At 35.2% G+C, this 22222-nt stretch overlaps 4 protein-coding genes across 8 annotated transcripts; 1 reads left to right on the top strand and 3 right to left on the bottom strand.

The window, feature by feature from the left end:
• On the bottom strand, positions 1638-4094 carry LOC18610227 (folate synthesis bifunctional protein, mitochondrial). The gene is made up of 2 exons (XM_007045758.2): positions 3727-4094; positions 1638-3317 (listed from the first exon to the last, which is right to left on the bottom strand). The coding sequence occupies exons 1-2, from the start codon at positions 3791-3793 to the stop codon at positions 1849-1851; spliced, it is 1536 nt and encodes a 511-aa protein (XP_007045820.2). The 5' UTR covers positions 3794-4094; the 3' UTR covers positions 1638-1848.
• On the top strand, positions 4185-13491 carry LOC18610228 (fructokinase-like 2, chloroplastic). Of its 3 annotated transcripts, none has more exons than XM_018115400.1 (6): positions 4185-4386; positions 5034-5353; positions 5464-6104; positions 6787-7258; positions 7988-8154; positions 13462-13491. In XM_018115400.1, the coding sequence occupies exons 1-6, from the start codon at positions 4346-4348 to the stop codon at positions 13489-13491; spliced, it is 1671 nt and encodes a 556-aa protein (XP_017970889.1). In that variant the 5' UTR covers positions 4185-4345. The 3 variants fall into 3 exon arrangements, with proteins under 3 accessions (XP_017970889.1, XP_007045823.2, XP_007045822.2); XM_007045761.2 differs by lacking the exon at positions 13462-13491 and adding an exon at positions 9643-9946 and having other exon boundaries at positions 7988-8223; XM_007045760.2 differs by lacking the exon at positions 13462-13491 and adding an exon at positions 9140-9633 and having other exon boundaries at positions 7988-8223.
• On the bottom strand, positions 9816-14079 carry LOC18610229 (probable 6-phosphogluconolactonase 1). Of its 3 annotated transcripts, none has more exons than XM_007045762.2 (4): positions 13651-14079; positions 12670-12862; positions 12449-12584; positions 9816-10567 (listed from the first exon to the last, which is right to left on the bottom strand). In XM_007045762.2, the coding sequence occupies exons 2-4, from the start codon at positions 12840-12842 to the stop codon at positions 10076-10078; spliced, it is 801 nt and encodes a 266-aa protein (XP_007045824.1). In that variant the 5' UTR covers positions 12843-12862; positions 13651-14079; the 3' UTR covers positions 9816-10075. The 3 variants fall into 3 exon arrangements, with proteins under 3 accessions (XP_007045824.1, XP_007045825.1, XP_007045826.1); XM_007045763.2 differs by having other exon boundaries at positions 12670-12984; XM_007045764.2 differs by lacking the exon at positions 13651-14079 and adding an exon at positions 13462-13561.
• Positions 18767-21911, bottom strand: LOC18610231. Its single transcript, XM_018114556.1, has 5 exons — positions 21192-21911; positions 21008-21078; positions 20759-20934; positions 20066-20174; positions 18767-19949 (listed from the first exon to the last, which is right to left on the bottom strand). The coding sequence occupies exons 1-5, from the start codon at positions 21481-21483 to the stop codon at positions 19647-19649; spliced, it is 951 nt and encodes a 316-aa protein (XP_017970045.1). The 5' UTR covers positions 21484-21911; the 3' UTR covers positions 18767-19646.

Genomic DNA, 22222 nt, shown 5'->3' on the forward strand with positions numbered 1-22222 from the left:
TTATTTAAGATACTAAAAATTGATAATTTAAATATTAATATTTTATTTATAATTTAATCATTAACATTATAAAATACTCATATTTAATTTATAATTTAAATGTTATTATGATTATTTATTTTTATTTTATTTTTTAAATATTAATCATTTATAATTTATTATTTAAGTTTTAAAATTTTATTTATAAATTAATCACTAATCTCTTAAAATATTAATGTTTTATTTATATTTAAATATTATTATGATTAAAATNTATAATTTAGTAACAAAAAACAAAATTAAGTCAATTTTTTCTTTTTCAATCATTTAATTTTTATTTTCATTAAAACTTTAAAGTTTTAGTAATTTAATAATTTATTATTAAAGTATTAGTATAATTTTTTATTTTTTAATCTTTCAATATTTTCATTTTTTTAATTTATATTTTCACTTAATAATTTAAAAAAATTTTGTAAAATATTAATATTTTTATTTATAATTTAAATATTAAATATTAATAAATTTTTATTTTTGATTTAAAATATTAATTTATAATTATGTTGGTAATTCTTGAAAGTAAGTAAAGACATTTTAGTTTAAAATGTTTGGTCTCTTTTTCCATGGATGTGGAACAGCTAATACCTTAGCCGCGTTGAACTCTCTCGTGCTTTTTGTCTTGTTTCTGTCTGTTTGCAACTTCCCGCGTTGAACTGGGCCCTCGTTTTCAAACTCTCAGATCCTCTTTGATCTGTTTCTATCTGATTGTAACTTCCAAGAAGGTATGACAAAGATTGTCTTCTTCTTTTCCTGCAATATTACCGACATGATCATTTCCAGACAATGTTCTGAAAGAGAACCTTCTTTGCATTTTCATCTACTCGAGCAAAGTAAGACTTTAGGTCGACCTGCATGCATTTCAGTTTCAAATATTAACATATCCACTGTTTCACAAGTTTGCAACCTACGGCTAAGATTTTATTTGGTCAGAGGGGCTTGTTTGTTGATTGACCATTTCCGCATTTCGAGTCTCACGACGCCAAACCCTGTGGGGAAGGAGGGGAGGGAGGGAGGGAGAGAGAGGGAAAGGTGGAGAAGCAGGCGAGAGTGAAAACGAAATGGCCCTGGAAAGAAGGATGGAATGTGTGGGGTTATCAACTTTCCTTTTGTTCAGTCAATCATTTGGTGACAATTAGACGGGAAACAAAATTAATAATTAGTAGATAAAAATGGGTGTTCTTCATTCATTATTTTGTTTATATATTTCAACTTGGCGTAAATCAAAGAAGAAGAATGATAGTAACAATTTTGGACTAATCAAAGACCCAGAATGGAAGAACAAGATGCGTACGCTCTCACCTAACCAATGGAGACAACACTACATCAGTCTAGATGTATACCCTGGCAATGGCGTGGTAACAAACTAATAAAAAATTGCTGACAGCTTTAAGCCTTGATTGTGATTTCCAAGTTTTCCAGTTTAAAGTTGACATTATTATTATTATACTGCTCCAACCATTAAAAACATTGTTAAAAAACCATCCCATAGAGGGGCCCCAATGAAATTTCCATGTGGTTCTGGTCAACCATTGCAGCTTTGCTGGTAACAGGTAGTTTGCAGTGCCTTTCACAGAATAATTAGCTGGTTTATATCTAGTCCATCTTCAAACAAATGCAGAATAAACAATGATTAAAGTTTACAACAAAACTTTCCATCCAATGTGAATACAAGTTTGGTGTAAGAACAAAAGAAAAGGCGAAAAAATGAAAAAAACAATATATGGGAAAACTTCATGAGCCGTTTAGCTCACAATTCTTTGGCTTTGGCAGGGTATAAGAATGAATGACCCGAAATGATTGCATTTCCTAGCATTATGATCGAGTTCTCCACTCTTTTAGCATTGCATCACAAACTTTCACAGCATCTACATTGTCTTTAACATTGTGCACCCTGACGATGTTTGCACCTCCCAAAATCCCAGCAGTGACAGAAGCAATGGTTGCAGGATCTCTTTCAACCGCACCAGGACGATTGCAAATTTCACCTAAAAATCTCTTTCTTGATGGTCCAATAAGTACGGGAGCATGAGACAGAGCCAAACTTCTCTTAGCAATCTCTGCACGAATGTCTGGTAAGCCTGTGAGGATGTCCAAATTATGTTCAGTCTTCTTGGAGAATCCAATTCCAGGGTCAAGGATAATCCTCCAAGCTGGAATACCTGACAATTCTGCATCATTGACTCTTGAGAACAACTCAGAGGCAACCTGCAAACACACATCGTCGTACTGCAGGTTGTCACTACTCTGCATTGTAGTAGGGTCTCCCCTCATGTGCATAGCGATATAAGGAACACCAAGGCTAGCAACAATCCTATGCATGTTAGGATCTAACTGCCCAGCGGATACATCATTTATAATATGAGCCCCTTTCTTTACTGCCTCTAATGCAACATCTGAATAGAAAGTATCCACGGATATGAGCTTTCCCTCCATCTCAGACATTCCTAGAACAGCTTCTAAGATAGGGATTAACCTATCCAATTCTTCTTCTGCAGATATCCTAGAGGCCATGGGCCGTGTAGATTGTGCACCAATATCTACTATATCTGCTCCTTCTGAAATCATCAAGTGAACATGAGAAACAGCCGTCTCCACAGATAAGAACTTTCCACCATCACTAAAACTATCTGGGGTCAGATTAAGGATACCCATGACTGAGGTTCTCTCTGACCAATCCCATAAGCGATTCCCAATGGGTAAAACCCTTTTCATCCCTTCCTTTCCAATGAGGGATTCACCACCCAATTTCTCCCATGAACCAAGTAGTCCATCTGAATCTGTTGAGAAAGAATGCCAGCAAGCAATGGTATCATTGTCGATAACAGATCCTAGTAAATCCATTAATGGGGCCATTACAAATGGTCGCTCCCATATTCTCTCATGGGGGACAGTAAGTATATCAGAACCAATTCGATACTTTCCATAAAACAAGATGTCTAGATCAATTGGCCTTGGACCATACCTTATTCCACCAGTACGACCCTTGTCCTTCTCAATTTTCTTAAGCACTCCCAAAAGTTCATGTGGCCCTAGCTTTGTAACAGCTCTAACAGCAGAGTTGAGAAATCGGGGCTGATCAGTGACGTAGGCAGGAGCAGTCTCATACAAACAAGCATGTCTTGTGATTTTTATACCTGATTTTCTCATTAACTGCAAGGCTTCATTGAAATTATGAAGTCTGTCACCCACATTGCTTCCTAAAGCAATCACCACTTCCTGGTCCGGAGAATGAACTTCCACTGATTGATCTGTGGTTGTATGAAGAAAGGCACAGAAAGATGCTGCAGTAAATGTTACAAAAATTATTATTATTATTATTATTATTATGATGCTGCAGTAACATGTACCAATATTAATGTTCTGTTTCTTGCAATTACTATTAGGTAAACAGATGGAACCACGAAAACTAGTTTTCCATTTAAATCAATCACCAATTCACCACCAACTCAGATATCTTAAACAAAAAATATTTACTTTCTGAACCTAATTGTCACAACTATATCCGGGAAAACCCAAACTTTCTCCATTGCAAAGCAACATGTTAAGAGCAGTGTTAAGAAATTTACAGTGAATCAGTGCAATCGACAGATGCAAGAGCTGAATTTGGTCATTGATATATAAGCAGAAAGTAAAACCATTAATCTAAAAACAATAGAGGAAATAGAAAACAAGTCCACATTTGATATTTACCTCTACAATACTTCTTGGCACCAATAATCCCACCTTTGGTGGGCAAAAGCTGCTTGAAAAGATTCATATGAAGTGGTTTCTTCAACTTCTTCTCAAGGAAAAATTTTAATGCTTTATATGTTTTTCACTTGAGCTTTGCTCAATTGCCAGCATAACACTGCAGCTATAGATTGCAGAAAAAGAGCAAAGTACAAAACCCTTTGATGGGTCTCCAATTCAACTAACTAAGAACCAAACAAACCAAAAAGAAAAAAGGTATCTTCCCTGCATTTTCTGCATAGAGGAAATAAAGTGGAAGTGTTTGATGAATCCAAGCAACGAGGCTGGGGTGTGGAGAGAGGCATCCCAGGCTCCCAGCATTTAACCAGAGGAGAGCAGTGAAACTCACCGTTTTAAGTCATATTCCTTTTCTTTTCTTTTTCTTTTCTTTTTTAATATTAATATATCTCTCAGGGAGAGAGGGAGAGAGCGTGTAAAACTAAAACCCCTCGGTTCCCTCTATCCTCTCTTGTATTTGTATTTCCAATCTTAAAACCCCCACGACAAGAAGAGACGGTTCTCATTTCTTACATGCTCTGCTTAACTGCAAATTAGTAGAGATTGCTATTAAAGATTATCAATGGCATCCCTTTCTTTTACTCATTTTCTCTCACTTTCCAGGTTCCTTCCATCTCTCTTTACCTCAAGTCTTAGCAGTATTTTTTTTCCTTTTTTAATGTTTTTTTGCAACTGGTATTCTTCTCATATCCTTTTGTAATTTCACTTTGATGGGGTAGAATCGTTGCTGTGTCCTTGCCATGTTTTTATGTTATGAACTTGAATGTGTCTCTCCTTTGTGTGGATGCCCATTTTATAATTCAGCTGCTCCAATGCTGCTTTGCCATTTTGCTCCAAAAATATTTTCTTTTCTTCCTTGGTGATAGCAGAGGTCACATGTCAGCCAAAGACCCGTGTTTTTGCTTTCCTAACAGTACTATTTACACTGTGAATCAACATTCCCTTTTATTGGGATTTTGAAAGAAATTTAAAATGTTATCTGGTTTTGCTTAGATTTTTATTTTTGTGTGTTATTGTGGGGCTTTGTGCATGTGTGTTGGCTTTTATCTGGAGGTTGGGGGTGAGGAATTTGCTGGTGCTGGACATGTGGATGATTGATAAAATTGGATGTATGGTAGTGTATACTGGACTTTACTACGTGAGAGCTCAGTTAACTATGCTTAAGCCTTGGCTCACTTGTAAACCAATATTTATCTATGCTGATCTTTCTTTCTTTCTCATTTTTTTTATTTTGCTTTCTGATGGTGCAGGTGGAACTCGAATTCAATTTATTACCCTGCGCCCAATTTAGTGCAACCTCAGGATTTCTGGTTGCAGAATAAATGGTGTCTCTCAGCCAAGAAAAATGGTGCCATTTCAACTCAAGAGGAACCCAGTGAAAATGGGGCAGTTGTCAAAAAGAAGGCTTCTAGAACCACTAGACGAACTCCTACACGAACTAGGAAGAAAGCAAAAGATGATGTGCCTGAGGAAAACTCTGAATTGGTGGTAAAAAATCATGCTGCTAAGGAGGAAAGCACGTCAAGATCAAGTGAAGCTAATAAGAAAACACAAAGGTCTAGAAAGAAAGGTACAACCTTGCAATTTCATCAATGTCTTGCCTCATTAAACATGCTTAATACCTATTGCTGATTTAAAATCAGTTATTTATTGCTAAATTGATACTTTTATTATTCACAGTGGCATCAGCTTCTACTAGTGTTGATGAACAGAAAACTGAGAAAAAGGTGAGGAGGAGAAGGACTAAAAAGAAGGATGATAGTATGGAAGAGCAACAAAGTGAATCTGAAATTAGTGACATAGAGGACTCTACTTTAATGACAAATTCGGGTGATGAGAGTGAGGAAGACCTTGAATTGCATATAGATGAAGGGGAAGATATTAGTTACACATATGGCTGGCCTCCACTTGTTTGTTGCTTTGGAGCTGCACAGCATGCTTTTGTTCCCTCAGGAAGACCAGCCAACAGACTTGTAGATTATGAAATCCATGAGAGAATGAAGGATGCTATATGGGCCGCAGAAAAATTTGTTAGGGCACCTGGGGGATCTGCTGGCAGTGTTGCTCTTGCTCTTGCAAGCCTGGGTGGTAAAGTTGCTTTTATGGGAAAACTTGGCGATGATGACTATGGCCAGGCCATGCTATGCTATTTAAATGTGAACAATGTTCAAACACGATCACTTCTAATTGATAGTAGAAGGGCAACGGCTGTATCACAGATGAAAGTTAGTAAAAGAGGACGCTTGAGAATGACCAGTCTCAGATCATGTGCAGAGGATTCTCTGTCCAAGTCTGAGATCAATATTGATGTGCTGAAAGAGGTAATAGAGTAAGTGTGCAAAAAGTAATTCATGTGATTTTGGCATCGTTGCTTTTTAATGATATATGGTTAGGGAAACCTCATGATATTACACTACTATTTTACTTGAACATGTATCTGCTTGTCTTCTTAGTAAACAGAAACTGATAATTACAAGGATAATGTTTCAGTAAATTGGTAGGAAAAAAAATTGATAGAAAAGCTCTGTAGTCTTTATTAACACAGTATAGTATATCTGTGAGAAAGTTTCAGCTTAGAGCAGAAGCTAAGGAGCCATTTGTTGAAGTGCCTATATATGTTCTGAGTTCTTCCATCAATTATTCCAACTTTGTCCAATATGTTTGTATGATTTGTTGCTTCCACCCTTTTTATTTTGTGTTTATTTTGTCAACCTCAACATGACAGTTTTCCAGTTTCATTCTTTGGGTTTGATTATTTATGGGATTTCTAGGTTTGTGCACATTCTGTTCTATAGTCTCACATTTTCTGGCTATTCGCAACTGGCTGCTTATAACATGCAAAATCACTCACCCATTTATAAATGTCCTTACAATGGAAGAAATGACTTATCTATAATTATAAGATGGGCCATACCTCTTTACTTCAACAATTTTAATATCTCTATTATAAGAAAGCTGTATTGCTCCTAGAGATTATTGACTTCTTTAACAACCTCCTTGTAGGCAAAGATGTTCTATTTCAGCACACATTCTCTGCTTGATCGAAACATGAGATCAACTACATTGAAAGCCATCAAGATGTCAAAGAAATTAGGAGGGGTTATTTTCTATGACGTAAACCTTCCACTGCCACTGTGGCAGTCTGATGAAGAGACCAAGATTTTCATACAAGAAGCATGGAACCTTGCTGATGTTATTGAGGTTACTAAGCAAGAACTGGAGTTTCTCTGTGGAATCAAGCCTACTGAAGAATTTGACACCAAGAACAATGCCAGATCAAAATTTATCCATTATGATCATGAAGTGGTCGAACCACTCTGGCATGAAAACCTTAAGGTTTTGTTTGTAACAAATGGGACTTCCAAGATACACTATTACACAAAGGAGCAAAATGGTGCAGCGCATGGGATGGAGGATGCTCCCATAACCCCTTTCACTTGCGATATGTCAGCATCTGGAGATGGCATTGTTGCAGGTACAGACTTGTGGATCTACTTATCTCTGCTCTCTGCTACATGAAAGTTTGTAGGTTTTTTTGGAGTCATTATACATAGGGACTGTTGAGCTTGGTACATTGCCAAGCTCAGCCTTTTTTTCCCCATTTAAAAACATCATTTGGCTCAAAGGGAGAAGACTGAGCAGTTGTTATAGCTTACCACTCAATGTGTAGTTAACCCTTTTTGCAGGAATTGCTCTTTGACGGTCTATTTCAACCGGCTCATGTCCAAATAGGGGAATTGTTATGGTTAGGTATCCAGCTATCAGTTTGACCATATCATTTGCTAATTTTAATAAGTAATTGATAACCCACAAGCTCCCAAATTAATAGATCTATGTTAAAAAGTAATGTAGAATTTATCGTGTTATTAATTTTCATTATATGTTTCCTTTGACATCCTAGTGTTTGAGAAAACTGCTTAGTCAGGCTAGCTAAAACAAAATATGAAGGATGGCTAATTATCATTGTTTACTTTATGTAAGATCTTTGCTGGAAGCGATTTGATATGATTTATTATTTTGTATGCATAAGGCATCTGCTCACTATAACGGAGAAGTTAAAGATTTAGGTGGTAGATGATTTTGATATTGATTTTTCCTCATTATTGACTAATTATTGATGCATGGTTAGGCAATCATGGTTTATTTACTGTTATTGGAATTTCAGCTTATCCATCTTTTTTTTTTCTTTTCACAAATATTTCAGCTCTCCTGAGAATGTTGACAGTTCAGCCAGATCTCATTACAGATAAAGGATACTTAGAATGCACAATCAAGTATGCAATTGACTGTGGGGTCATAGACCAATGGCTAGTTGCACGCACACGTGGCTTCCCTCCAAGGGAAGGTATAGAAAAGGAAGGAGAAGAAGAAGAAGCAGTTCCTGATTTAAATGGCATAAGATCAGTAACAGAAAGGGAATATCGCACATTGGTGGAGTCTGTAAGTTGATCTTGGATGTCATACTGATTCATATAGTTTATTTCATCATATGCCTTAGGAAATTTCATACCACTGTAAAGTACACTGAATGCCTCTGTGCCACTCAATTAAATCTTGTTAATTGAGGAAAACCAATTTTGAAATGAATGAAGAGTTCATATATTCCAATCCCAGGAGTTGCTCAGTATTAATTGCTTCAACATTTATGAACATTGCAGAGCTTACCATCCTAGAAAGAAAGAAAAAAAAGAAGAGATTCTTTTAGATCTTTGGAACAAAATCATTGAATTATTGTTAAAACATCTAACTCATTGCTGATTTTCTCATAAAGCTTAAAAGTTGTTTGATCTTATCTTTGTAGAATATGCTATTGTTGCAAGCAGTACAACAATACTTTGACTATGAAAGGTTTATTGTACTACACACCTTTAACTGAAGATGTTCAATTGAACATGTACTTACTTTCCTTGAGTGAGAGGAACTAAAATGGCATCCCTAAGAAACGTACAGTCAGAGGGCACTTTTCATTGAAAGTATTAATTTTAGCATATCTACTTTCGTTCGTGGCATGTTGGAGCCTGTCCTAATAAAGTTTTGTTCTTCAGTTATATATTGTGGAGCTTAAATTTTGATAGCTTTGTTGAGGGTTTAGTCTAATCCATGTAGAATATGCTGCCTAATCAGCTTCAGTCTCTTTTTTGAAAGAGATTGGACATATTTAAATAGTTTCCATTATTTAATTCTGGATAACTAAGAGTAGGTTGAAGAAGCTAATCTTTTATTGTAACTGATGTCAAAAGGTGGATAGGTATTTTAATATTTTATTTTCAATCATCATCCGTGTGATTATTAGTTGAAGCTATCCAACTGATGTCAAGGGCATTTGCTTTTGTTTTGATTTTTTTTTCTTGGGCAGGGAACTGGGTGGAGGGGGGGTTGGGTGAGCTTTGCAATTCAGGAAGCTTTCAATCCCTAATCTCAACCCTTTGTTTATTTATTTTTAATGTGGGGAAGGGTAATTCAAATTTACTCTCTGAGTAAGGAATACATGCATCTACCATTGAGCCAAAGATTCGGATGCTGACGACCCTTAATATTAGGAGATGCCATAAGTGTGAAAATATTCTTCGGTGGGAACCGGGAAGCCTCTAATAAGTTTCATGTCAGGATGCTCTTAGCTTATGTTGTAGAGTAACTATCAGATAATCAATGATAATAATTCCTGCACACACAAAACAAATGATATCAATTATTCCAGCTGCTCTATTCTGTATTATGTGCATAAAGAACAGCTTTTATGATGTAGAATAGTTCAGTATCTGTACATTTATGACTGAGAAAGGCTTTTATTTGGCATCTTACAAAGATGCGTCACACAATTCCGAAGTAATCATTGATTATATTTCGTCTTCACAACAGATAGATGGATCTTTGAGCCATGCAAATGTTTATTGCCACAGTTTGATTTCCTTTGATTATCCTGGTCAGAAGATTGGAGCTGCTATGGGAAGGGTAGGAAAATGTTCCCCTTTCATATATTTGGTATATGTCAAACAAAGTAGGCATGCTGCACCACATTTCACTCGTATGGCTTCCCAATGAAACGGTCTAAATGGAACCTGAACCAAGAAAAAGCTTTTGCACAAGAAACCAACGTTTATTTACCTCTCCTTACAAAACGGATTTCACACTTCCCATCTCAAATAGAAAAGAGAGGAAGAAACCGAAATGAAGAATTTAACCCAAAGTCAAAAGAAAAAGATGCCAGGAACTAATCGAGGATGAGGATCAACAGGTTTCAAAACCCTCCACTACATACAAAGATACACTTTGACAAGAAAAAACCTGGACCCTACTCAGAGAATTGGAAGCCGTCTAGTTTTGATGCAGCTGGCTTGTCCAGAAACCATATCAACTTCCCTTTCGATGGTTGGACTAACCGTGCAGGCAGTGACGGGCAGTCAGGTCCGATGTTATCGATTGCCGAATGCACAGCCTCTGCTTTGTTCTCACCTGTCACAACCATTGCTACATTGGACGCTGAATTGATGACAGGCAAAGTGAATGTTATCCTCTCAGGTGGTGGTTTGGGGGAATCAGTGATGAAAGTTACCCATTCGTCTGTCTCATCAAGCACTGAATGATTAGGAAATAGCGAGGCAATGTGACCATCAGGGCCCATCCCAAGAAGGATAAGGTCAAACTTCGGGCAGTCACTAATGTCAGAAACACCTACCATCCGTGTTTTCACTAACTGCCGAATAACAAACATGTATTCATCAGCAGCCTCCTCTGCTGAAACTGAATCATTGATAGAATGGACATGACTTGGAACAATTGGCACCTGCAGATTAAAGGCATAAATCATGAGAGCATATACAACTTACGCGTAAAACTTATCAAAATAAGCTGAAGCATGATTTTTCAATCAATCTATCCATTGAAGAATGTTGCCGAATTCAGAACTTGTAAAGTGGTGACACCATGACACTAAATCTGGATGCAGCCATCTAGACAATAGAAGAAAACCGCATCATTGTTGACACAAATGTTTTTATAATGATTCAATATAAATTTCTCTTCGACCACTTGCTAAAGATAAGATAAAAAGAAATATACATTGTTAATCTAACTTTTATCATAGTCAAGTTTAGTTTGATGCTAGTTAAGTCATTTTGCTGACTAGCTACTCAAAGGGATGCAAAACATGACTAACAAGCTAGCTAGGTCACTTAATGTTCCCCATAACCACAACTTGAAAAGTAATTCATCAAATTTTTGTTAAGGGTTGAGAAAAAGTTAAGAAGAAAAGGAGAGGGGACAAGGTATAGCCCAAGAAGCGGTAATAGATCAGCAAGTCCTAAAAGCTCTCAAACCTGTCTGACTTTGATCATCAAGGATCCAAACAGACAAACTCTTCATCTTTGAAAAACAAGTCTACAAGGATTACCAAAGATAAAACGACAGTTTCACTGTAAGGCCCTTAGCTTTTCAGAACCATCAGTCATCTTGGTCACTTTGATAATATCTTTTTTTGACGTGCACTTTGATAATATCCGATGTCCTAAAGATGCATGCTTCATGCTATCCTCAATGTGCCAGTGGAATGAGCAACTCAAAAAAGTTCAAAAGTTCTTAGAAGGGTAGAACCACCAGAAAAAGCTCTTCAAATCATGTGGAAATTTACACTTCCATGTTGTTACAGCAAGTTTTCAAACCCCCAACCTGCCAGTACAACCCTCTTAAGTGAGCAAAAATTATTGTTTGCATCATGTATTTGTTCTTTGTATTGTGGTGAGTCAAAGATGGCATAGTGAACAAAATGAAATTTTATATCCGGTAAAGGAAATTCAACTTGCAGGATTGACCAGATAAAACAGGAAGGTCATAATAAACCTGAGCTGAATGAAGAAGTTTCCAGAGATATTATGAAAATACTAAAACCCCAGTAGCAAGAAAGTTTTTGTAGTTTAAACCAAACATCTAGTTCAATTCAAAACATCATAGATGATACTTAACACATTCATGCTAGTAAACACTTGCCCAGAGAGGACAGAATACTCAATTTCACACCTTCTAATGTCAAAGTTGATCCTGCATCAGATGGCCAAATAATAAACAGAAAAATAATCCTAATACGTCATACTTGCTAAACATATATTTAACTTAAAATGTCGGAAGATAACCATAACATGGTGGAGGTGAATTCAAAGAGCAAACACAGTAATCACTGAAAATAAGGAATCCACTAATGAATGAGTAACCAGATGGGGGATATCATATGTAAACTAATACTACCAGTTAACAAATGTTCATTCCAAACTCAGAAGACAACATCAGAGGGTAAGGTTTAAGCAATTAATAACTGCTAGCAAAGGCTAATATTTCAAGATCCAAAGGGTGTATCATTCTAATCAGTGAATATGAAGGCACTAATCTGTACTGTGTGTTAACTAAAGGAGGAAAATCCAGGAAAAGAATGAGATCGAACAGAGACATCCTTATCAGATACCAATATCAGAACAGAAAACATCATCTCTTATTGCAATTTCCCTTCATTTGGTTTTTGGAAAGCAGAAAGGAAACAAAATGTTGCAAATGCTCAAGATAGCATTCAATCCTTGAGCAATTTCATTTGTGGCTTTCAGCCTTTCTCAGAACAAAACAAACCCTCATAAAAGGGTAGCCAGAAAACATCAAATAAAGTATGAATCCAGATACGAACCTTTGAAAGAAGGCCATCCTTTGCAAGCTTATAATTGCTATCAGAATGGTTTTTTGCCACAACACGTTCATCCGCCCAAAATATATACCATTTAGCCCAGTCTACAGTCTTGTTATAAGGAGCTTCACAGAGTTTTCTGTTTCCACTAAAAACTTTAATGGAAGAACACCAAAATCACAAGACCAAAAATAACCAAACATTGAAAAGGAATGCATTGATACCCCATTAAGCCAATGAGAGAACCTCCGGACAATGCAATAGCAAAGACGCCCCGCTCCTTCACCGCAGCCTCTGATAACTCAGCAATATAGTCAGCCAAATCCGTCCTTAGCTCATCCAAATTTTCATGAATCCTCAATTCTCCTCTATCATTATTATCCCCAGAAAGAGCCATGCTTTTGACACTTTTACCAACTATAGTGTCAACAACAAGAGGGGGGAGGGGGGATCAGAATTAAGAATTTAACAGAGCCAGTAGAGCTAATTATAAGCAATATCTCCAGCAAACGTTCCAAGAAGAACAATGAAAAAAACACCTGAACAGTAAAAAGAAAATGTAGCAGCAGACAATAAAGCCAGTAACTTTTGCAGCTCACAGGCATCAAGTTAAATTAATAAAACATCAAAATTCTAGATCATGCAAAACAGTCAACAGAATCTATGTCTCAATAGTTTTATATATGTATGAAAAAAAAAACCCTCAACAACACAGTTCAAGATTTATTAAACAAAAATTTAAAAAAACCAGGTGATATTAGCCAAAAGCCCATCACTTCATGCATGGTGTTTAAAACTTTAAATTGAACACAACAAGGCAATCCAACAAAAGGGTACGATCATCAGAGTCCAAAGATCAAGCAAAATCAAAAGTTTAACTAATTTGATATGTCTCAAACAGATGACTTTCACAGCAAAATCAGTTATACCCAGAACATTAAAAACAAAGCTCTGATCAAAGAAAAATCTAAACTTTCATTAGCTTAAACAAATAACAAAAAGTGGGAAATGCTTACAAAGAAGAAGAAGAAGAAGAAAGGAGATAGGTGGTGGCAGAGAAGCAAAGAAACAGACGGAGATGGAAGATGGGTAATCAACAACAAATGAAATAATTATTTATATAATAGAGACATAAGAAAAAACAGATAAATGTAAAATAAAAATAAATAAACTCTGTTTCAGGAAAGAAGCTGAAGAGAATTTACCTTCTGGGTTTCCACGTGCAACCAATGATATTGACAAAACACACACAACAAAAAATATAAACAAACTCTGTTCCTTTTCTCTTTCTCTCTCCCTTTCTGTGAGAAATGAAAAAGTAAACGGACAATAATATCAGATATAGAAAGCAAGAAATTCTTAGTAAAATAAACAATCCCAAAACAAAAAACTTTTCTTTTTCTCTTTATCTCTATCTCTATCTCTTTGCTTATCTCTTGCTTCTTCTTTTTTCACTGTTTAAGTTCAAGAGTTTGAGAAAGAGGAAATCTCTGTTTCCTAAATACTCTGCTACAACATCTCCCCTTTTATAAATTAGCACCTGGGTTTTAGTTACTGTTGCCAAATAAAGGCTTAAATTAATTAAAAAACATTTCTTGCTAATTATTAGTGAGGTTCTGTTTGGAAAGAGAAAAAAAAACAGGGGAGAGTTGAGAAGCAGAGTCCTAAAAGACTAAACCAAACACCTGTCCAAATCAGATGCTGACAAATGTACCAATGGTACTTTTGTCTTGTAAGACTAAAAAACAATGGATTTTTTTAATTTTAATTTTTTATTCTATTTTATAAAAATCTTTAAACTTTCCTATCCCTATCTCTATGCTTTTCTTATTTCTTTTCTTTTTCTTTTTTCCTTTTTCTTTTTTTTCTTGCTCTTCTTCTCTTAACTTTGTTTTACAATTTCTTTTTGGTTGTCTCCCCAAAACCAGCTACTTTACACCTTTTCTATATGTTTCTGTATAAAATTTGTTTGTCATGGAATTTCAATCTTGAGTTCAATGTTTGAAAGTATTTGCCCATTTCAATCTTTTTGGAGCTATTCCTTGTTGTGTACAAAGTATAAGCCAACTTTATGTCACCTTTCATAGTGTTCTGTATTGAAGATATCATGTCAGCCATCATTTTCCCTTAGTTTCTCCAACCTCCACTCCACCACCATAAAAAAAAAAAAGAAAGAAAAAAACAAATCATTTTTAAATTAATTAATTGATGGTGAACATATCAAGAGGGAAGTTTGGGAATCTCTTGCAATCAAATATCAATATCAAGCAAAGAAAGGAGGAGGAGGAGGAGGAGGGGGGTGTTCAGAGGTGAAAAGTGCCAACAAAATAAAAACCCCACATAATGACAAATCAAAAGAGTTGGTACCCCAGTTTCAGGAATCTTAGCATTATCAAAGCCTGACATACTAAATGGAGTCTATGTATTTTATATATATATATATATATATATTCTTTTTAACTCCTTTTGGGAAGAAGCAGGAAGGCCATGAGAACCAGTATCCCTCTCTGCCTGACATCTTCCATCTTCTGATTCTTAACTTTGACAAACAAAAAAAATTACAAACACCTCTCTCTCTCTCTCTCTCTCTCTGAAAAATCCCACTTTCCTTCTTCAACAAGTTCTTGAGAGCTACTTCTCACCTTTAGCACTCCCTGTCCTTTTTACCACTAGTATCGGTGGGTTGTGGGTGAGAAAGAAAAGGGTTTAAAGGTTTTGCCTTTTTTTCCCATGTCTTAATTTCCCATGGTATAAATTCAACGATTACTGTGGAGGGGGGACTGATTGTCTCATCTCTCCATCATTCCTTATCTTAAACCCATGGCATTACAGCATTCTCATCAATTTCTTTTGACCAGGTTTTTATCTTTGATTCCATTGTTGAAGTCAAAATTGAACTAGATTCCACCAGGATTTTTGCATACCTCTTAAGATGTGTGAATCTTAGCCCGGAAATCTCATGGAGTTGAGAACCTTGATAAAAACCCCAGACTGTAGCCAAGTTTGGAGTAAGATTTCAGTGCCTCCCAACTCCCCAACATTGCTCTTAAATTGGACAGATAACTGCTCAAAAATCCCCTCTCTCTCATTGCTAAATCATTGCTTCAATTTAATATTATGCAAGAAATCATCCTGCTGACAACTAATTCATGCAACTATCTCTCTCATGTGAACAATTTGTATGAATCTTTCAAAACCGGGGTTCAAGCAGGCAACCATTCTGAATAATTGTTGTTTGCTAAAGCGGTAACATTAAAATAGACTTCAAGTCTATTCTTTCACCCTATTGATTATTGGGATGGATGAAGCAGACCGACCAAGCTAATATGGTAGAAAATCCTTTTCACACACAACAACCCATTCCTTGGCTTTGCTGATGCAAATATAAAGACCAAAAATAGTCCTCCAAAAATGAAAAAGACAAATCAAAAGTTTTTAGGTAAGTTGTAGCACCTAGTCTAATATTGAAAACCAAAACTAGTTAAAACAATGAGAGCAACCCCTGACCCATTTTGGTGTAGCCATGCCTATGGGCTATGGCTGCAATTCATTTTCTTCTTTTTGGGTGTCCCTTGTCTTTGTTTTGATTGATCAGTGCTCACTCCTGCTTTTTTTTTTTTTGAGAATTTTTTTCTCTTGTTCATACTTTGTTTTTGAATTGTATTGATTGATGCATGTTTGTCTAAGAAAATGTAATCAAAGAGTAAAGATTATAATTGTTAAATTTCTCGTACTTATTATGATTTTTAAAAAAATAATATTAAAATAAAATCGATTTAAACTCGATTCATATTAAACATTTATAAAAAGAGAGATAGGGAAAGAGCGATTGGATTAGGTAAAACAGAATATCATGTTAAACGTTTTAAAAAAGTAAATATAGTGTTTTAATTTTATATGGGTCAAGTAAAGAGATGTTGAAAAAAATTTAAAACGTGAACTCTATCAAGTTGAACTTTTCTCGTGACAAAATTAATTAATTTTAAAAAAATTGAAAGAAACAAAATTCAAATAAAAGAGAATATAATTTATAGTAAAAAACAAACGTAAAAACCAATAATAATCTTAAATTATTAATAATTCACCCAAAACAATGGTAAAATTAATGCAAAAAGAATTAAAAACGTGCGGCGTTCTAACTTCAACAAATTTCTTCCCTTGTGGACCACCGACATAAATCCCATTGGCTCATGCTGTCTTTGAATCTTGATTTGCTTACTACAAATTTTAGTCATAGCCCCTACAGTTCAAAACAACAAAGCTGTGTGTATCACGGAATCATTTTTTTAAAAAAAAAAAATTAATTTAATAAAACATGTATCATTCATGTTTATATATTTTTTAAAATTATTATTTTAAAAAAAAATTAACTTGATAAAATATGCGACATTCACATTTATAAACTTTGAAAGAAACTCTTACTTACCCGAATTAAGAATGAAACATCGTATTTAATATCAATCGTAACCCGACATATTTTGTTGAAATTTATAATTTCTTTTTATATTCTTTTTTGATAAACACATATAAGGATTGATGATGGAGACGTGAAAGTTAGAACAATTAAGCTGGAAACCAAATCCCATTGCCACAAAGGGGGAAAAAGAATTGTAAAATTCAATCAATGATATGGGAAAAGAATAATAATTAAGGGCCATTGTTGGTGTAATAGCAAAATCTTTTTCTGAACAAAGATTGCATCAACCCTTATCTTTATATTTAAAAAGGGATACCCAATAATTGATACGAATTCGAAAATAAAGAGATCATAAATAAATATAAAATGTTTAAAGGTAAAGATTTAATATTTGGCTGTGTAGATTATTTAGATAAATATTTTTAATTTTTTAAATTATTAAAAAAAATTAAATAATTTTTTTATTTTTTGTTGTGTTTGATTAAGTTCATATATTTTTATCTTTTAAGACAAATAGATCGTTATGATTTATAATTGATTAATTATTATTAATTAAAATATTACTTGTCATTTTATCTTTAAGTGAGGTTATATTGACATGTAAAGTCAAAATTATTAATCTTAGTGATCTATTTAATTTAAAATAAAAATATAAAAATTTAATTAAATATAATAAAAAATAAAAAATTATTTGAATATTTTTAAATAATTTAAAGATTTTTTTAGATATCATATTTTTAAAAAAAATTATAATATTTTTCCACCTAGAAAACTAATTAATTTCATTTTTTAGTTGGAACAGATTGAGTTATATGAGTAGGGACAATGATCTCAGCAAAGCAAAGCTAAGTTTCTTTAATGTAGTCTTATCAGATATGATCCTTGTCTAATGGTGTCTTTACCTCAACACTCCTAATACATGATTATGGGTTAGCTTTTCTGCAGTATTGTATCTGTTACTTCTGCAGTTTTCTTAATGACTGCTGCCTCCTCTTCTGTTCCATGGCCAACTTTCGTAGGCTGTCCTGATATTTGTGTCCTGTCAGTCTCAATCATAGCCCTTAATGTTTTTCTCACCTTCTAAAACTGGAACATATCATTTGTGGTTTCGATTGGTCCTTTCATTTTTATCCTTTCCTTTTCTTCTTCTTCTTCTGCAGAAGTTAGTCCTTAAATCTTTGTCATGATCATAACCTGTTGAACCCCATATGCATCCATTCCTTCTTCATCATCAACAATGTTGAATCATTAAACCAAATATCTAGAAACATGGGTTCTGCAATCTGATAAACTTGATCTTTCCATAAGGGGTTCTTTCAAGCATTGTATGAAGATTCCAATGTTATTTTCTGCAAGATGTGGACAAACTTTAATGTTTGAAGATAGCTTGATGGAAACTGATTTTGTACAGAAAGGGAACCCCTGTGCATCATAAACTTTCTAGCCACTAAGTTGGGTAACCTAATCTTGCATTTGTCAATTACTGAGAAAAGAAATGTCTTGATCAACATGATAGTATGAGCAAAAAATAAAAATATCCACTCCCCTTGCAAGTGGTCCACTTCTCTATAATTAGCCTGGCTGGTAGCTTAGGAACCTGCCTTGGATGGATGTATTCCCTTCTCAATTGACATACCCTTTTTGCTGTATTTAGATATTCAATCTTTTCATGACACGTACGTACATATGTACGTATGTACGTAGTTGTGATATCATGACAGTTAGCGCTTGAGATATAACCTTGAAACTCAAGATTCAGATTCGAATTTTTATTCTAAAGTTACAGACATGCATGATACATCGAGACCTACATACCGGCTATGTTCACATTTGATTACGAGTAGTATATATATTTATCATTAAACCAAATACCAAATTGGAGCTAAAAATCTGAGAAGTAATACCTGGGACTAGGCCGAGGGACCACAAGCGGCTGAAGTAATTGTCACCAGAGAAATGGTCAGTCGTCGGCCTAGGCTCTAGCTTATGTTCGATCTTCCAACTTTAGGGCTTCAAAATCAAAACTTTCACAAATTGACACTAGATTAGGATCTCTTTTGATGATTTTGTAATACTCAAAAGTCAAATCCAGCATGCCAGAGGCTTCTGCAGTTCCATACAACTAAACATAGAAGATGGAAATGGAAGAAATGAATTGTCCTACTAACAGTTTTGGTAAGAGGTAAGAAGTTGGTAGACCATAATATTCCATGTGGTTGAGATGCAGGACATTGATCAATTGTGTTAGTTTGAATAGCAAAGAGCTGCAAGCAAGAGTCTGAGTGGGAACCAACCAGTCAGCCCTAGACAGAACCATGGGTAAAAAGCTTATGAGTAGCTATGGATACAAGCTCTAAAAGAGACAAAGAGGCAAGAGTTCATGAGAGTTCTGTGAGAATGCAAGAAAAGTGACAAAGGAATGAGGAGAAAAGTTTACAATGATATACAATGAGCCTAGAACATAGAAGAATTCATGCCAATTGCTCAAATTAAACAACCAAAGATAAAGTAGGTAAGAAAGTGAAAAGCTACCTAATTGTCTAAGCCTACCAGGTACACCATGGAAACTACTTTAAGATGGATGGGGGACAAAGAAAGTGATCCAATGGAATAAAGCTATTATTGCTGTTAGTAATCTGTAAAATGTATTTTAAGCTTACATAGGTTGTATGTGGAAGACACCAATAATACCGAAATTTTCACTTTTCATACAGGAAGCCTTATGAATAAAACTAAATCAAAACTCAAGCATCTTGCTTCCTAAAACTTTCCACCCGTTGCTTTTCAGTATTCAAGGTGCAGCATTATCATCCTATGCTTGTCAAAAGGCAGTTTTAATCTCCAATCCCTCTGTTTACGACTAAATGGTCTACCCTTGCTGTTGGGGTCCCTGTTCTCCTTCACATCTGCCAACTTCCATATGCAGTTCTCTTGCTCTGTTTCAATGGAATCCAGTATGAAAACTCCACTCTTTTCAGCACAATTAGACTCTCCATCTTCAATATAACAAACTCTCATAGCCATATCTTTGAACCGATCTAAATCATCTGGTACCTTTAGTATTCTCTCTGCACCAGGGGATGATACCTTCAAAACAAAAACATCTTTAGAAAAAAATACATCTATAGTATCATGGCAAACTACAGTCATAAATAGTAGAACCATATCTGAGCCTCAGCATGTAATAACTAGCCACTTATTACCTCAAGAGCCAAATCATCAGGTATTTCTCTCCGTTCTCCTGCTTCATCTAACCTTTTCTTGTATTCTTGACTATAGCTCTCCAGCTCCTCCATGCTGGGACAACCATATCTGATGAAAGGTAGATTGGTCTTTTAATATAATGAACCCTATAGATTCAAGTTCCAAGCTACATACATTGATGCTCACACGCACATCAAAAGATTATCCATCACAAAATGATTACATAAGTCCATCGAAAATTTTTTATTTATAAAGAGAAAAAAAGTAGTTGCAATTCAACCTTTTCTAAATGACTTCCATTTTTGGCTTCTTTCTTGATCAGATATCAATGAGTTGGGTCCAGCACAATAAATTATGCTACTTGCTTATTGCTTTTGCTAAACAAAAAGGAAACAAAATCATAATTACTGAAAATGAACAAAGGGACTAATATTTGAAACCAATTCTAACACATAAATTCTATGAAAAGATAACATTATGTATTTTATTTCCAAAATATATATTTTAAATTTAATTTCTTCAAAATCATTAACTGCTTTTCTATCCAAATATGTTGTTGGCTTTTCATTTCCTGAAGCAAAAAGTGATAAAAGTAACAATCAAATGATAGCAAGGTTCTTTAACAAGAAAATTCAGTTTCTCCCACATTTGCAATATTCCCCCCAAGGAAGAATAGAAATCCTAATACTTACTCATTTGACAATTTGTCTAGTCTGACATAAATGTATCCACGAGGAGTAGCCTTGAAAGCAAAAATTATAATGTCATCACTGAAGAGCTTTAGGACATCATGGGCAATAGAGAGAGCAGATTCACCCCAAGGAACACCTTGCAGTACAACTCCACCTCCATCCCCTCCATCACCAATCTATATGAACTAAAACAACTCATTATCAAAAGCAAGGTAAAACGTATGGCTTCGAGCAAGAAGAAAAATGTACCTTGGGCTGGACGTCATCATCCTCTTCTTCCCACCCATCTGTGGTTTCCCCATCATCTTCAGTTATTTCATCTGCAGAAACCAAGAAATTTACGATAATCAGTTTTACACAGAGAACTTTGATCAAACACTCGGAGTCTAAAGCAGAAAAAAAGTACTAAAGAAACGAGGAAAAAGAGACATACATAAAAGTGGGTCTTCTTCTTCTTCTTCTTGGTGGTTTTCGTGTTTGGTGTGGGTGGAAGCGGTGCTGCTTAACTGACGGTGAGTAAAGGAGGAAGAGAAAGAGGAAATGGGTTCTAGTCGTAGAGAAGAAGCAACAGCAAAACGAGAAGAAGAAGAAGAAAAGGAAGGGTTGAGGGCGGTGGGGAGAGGTAAAGGAGAGAGACTCGTTGCAGAGAAACGTGAAGCAGCGAATCCTAAGTGAGGCCTTCGCGAGCTTTGTAACAGAGATTGAATAATTCGACTATTGCCCATTCTTCTCTGCTGCAGTCTCCGTCTTAGCTGCTACTGTATTTGCGGGCGCTTAAAAGAAATGGTGTCTCACCCTCTTTACAGACTTTGCTTTCTTGTTCCTGGAACCATGGCATTGGTATATATGGGATACAACAATCTGGGTCGGTCTAAATACATGTTAAACTCAAAATACAAAGCACTTTTCTCAGTCTAGCTGTAGCTTTGTTAAGTGTTCGGAATCAAATAAGAAATGCAGATGATATTGGTCGATAGAACTAGACACCAGAGACGTCATAGCACAATCAAAGTATTATTCTAACCCAATTCTGAACCTCAAGCGTCTCTCGACAATTTGATCTAATCAAAACCGGACTTTTATGATCACTGCTATGATCGGCAGTAACACCGTGGAAACAAAGCCTTTGGAAACAATGGAAACCCACTTCTCTAAAATCAAATGTATGTGTGTGTGTGTATATATATATATATATATATATTAGTAGTAATACCTTTGTGTGTGTGTATATATGTATTTTAGTAGTAATACCTTAAAATTATGGAAAAGGGTATATGCTCCGATTACTTCCAGGCCATGGCCGAACTGGGGAATACAGAATCCCTGTACGGAAACTAGTAATCTGCTAAACGATTTACCGTGTTCTTTGGTTGCTGCATTGGATGCTTTCCACTCCCCAGCTCATGCTGAAATGTTTCATTTTTTATTTTTAACCATGCGACAGTGGCTTATTATTTTCATTTT

This window comes from Theobroma cacao, chromosome 2, assembly GCF_000208745.1.
Source record: "Theobroma cacao cultivar B97-61/B2 chromosome 2, Criollo_cocoa_genome_V2, whole genome shotgun sequence".
Lineage (NCBI taxonomy): Eukaryota > Viridiplantae > Streptophyta > Magnoliopsida > Malvales > Malvaceae > Theobroma > Theobroma cacao.

Excerpts from the sequence above, each read along its gene's own strand:
- LOC18610227 (XM_007045758.2), bottom strand. The coding sequence starts at position 3,793 with ATGAATCTTTTCAAGCAGCTTTTGCCCACCAAAGGTGGGATTATTGGT. Across the intron at positions 3,318-3,726 it reads TGCCAAGAAGTATTGTAGAG|CATCTTTCTGTGCCTTTCTT; the intron begins GTAAATATCAAA and ends CATTTACTGCAG.
- LOC18610228 (XM_007045761.2), top strand. The coding sequence starts at position 4,346 with ATGGCATCCCTTTCTTTTACTCATTTTCTCTCACTTTCCAG. Across the intron at positions 4,387-5,033 it reads CATTTTCTCTCACTTTCCAG|GTGGAACTCGAATTCAATTT; the intron begins GTTCCTTCCATC and ends CTGATGGTGCAG. Across the intron at positions 7,259-7,987 it reads TGGAGATGGCATTGTTGCAG|CTCTCCTGAGAATGTTGACA; the intron begins GTACAGACTTGT and ends CAAATATTTCAG.
- LOC18610229 (XM_007045762.2), bottom strand. The coding sequence starts at position 12,842 with ATGGCTCTTTCTGGGGATAATAATGATAGAGGAGAATTGAGGATTCAT. Across the intron at positions 12,585-12,669 it reads TCTCTCATTGGCTTAATGGG|AAAACTCTGTGAAGCTCCTT; the intron begins GTATCAATGCAT and ends TAGTGGAAACAG. Across the intron at positions 10,568-12,448 it reads AGGATGGCCTTCTTTCAAAG|GTGCCAATTGTTCCAAGTCA; the intron begins GTTCGTATCTGG and ends TTTAATCTGCAG.
- LOC18610231 (XM_018114556.1), bottom strand. The coding sequence starts at position 21,483 with ATGGGCAATAGTCGAATTATTCAATCTCTGTTACAAAGCTCGCGAAGG. Across the intron at positions 21,079-21,191 it reads AGAAGAAGACCCACTTTTAT|ATGAAATAACTGAAGATGAT; the intron begins GTATGTCTCTTT and ends TGGTTTCTGCAG. Across the intron at positions 19,950-20,065 it reads CTGATGATTTGGCTCTTGAG|GTATCATCCCCTGGTGCAGA; the intron begins GTAATAAGTGGC and ends TTTGTTTTGAAG.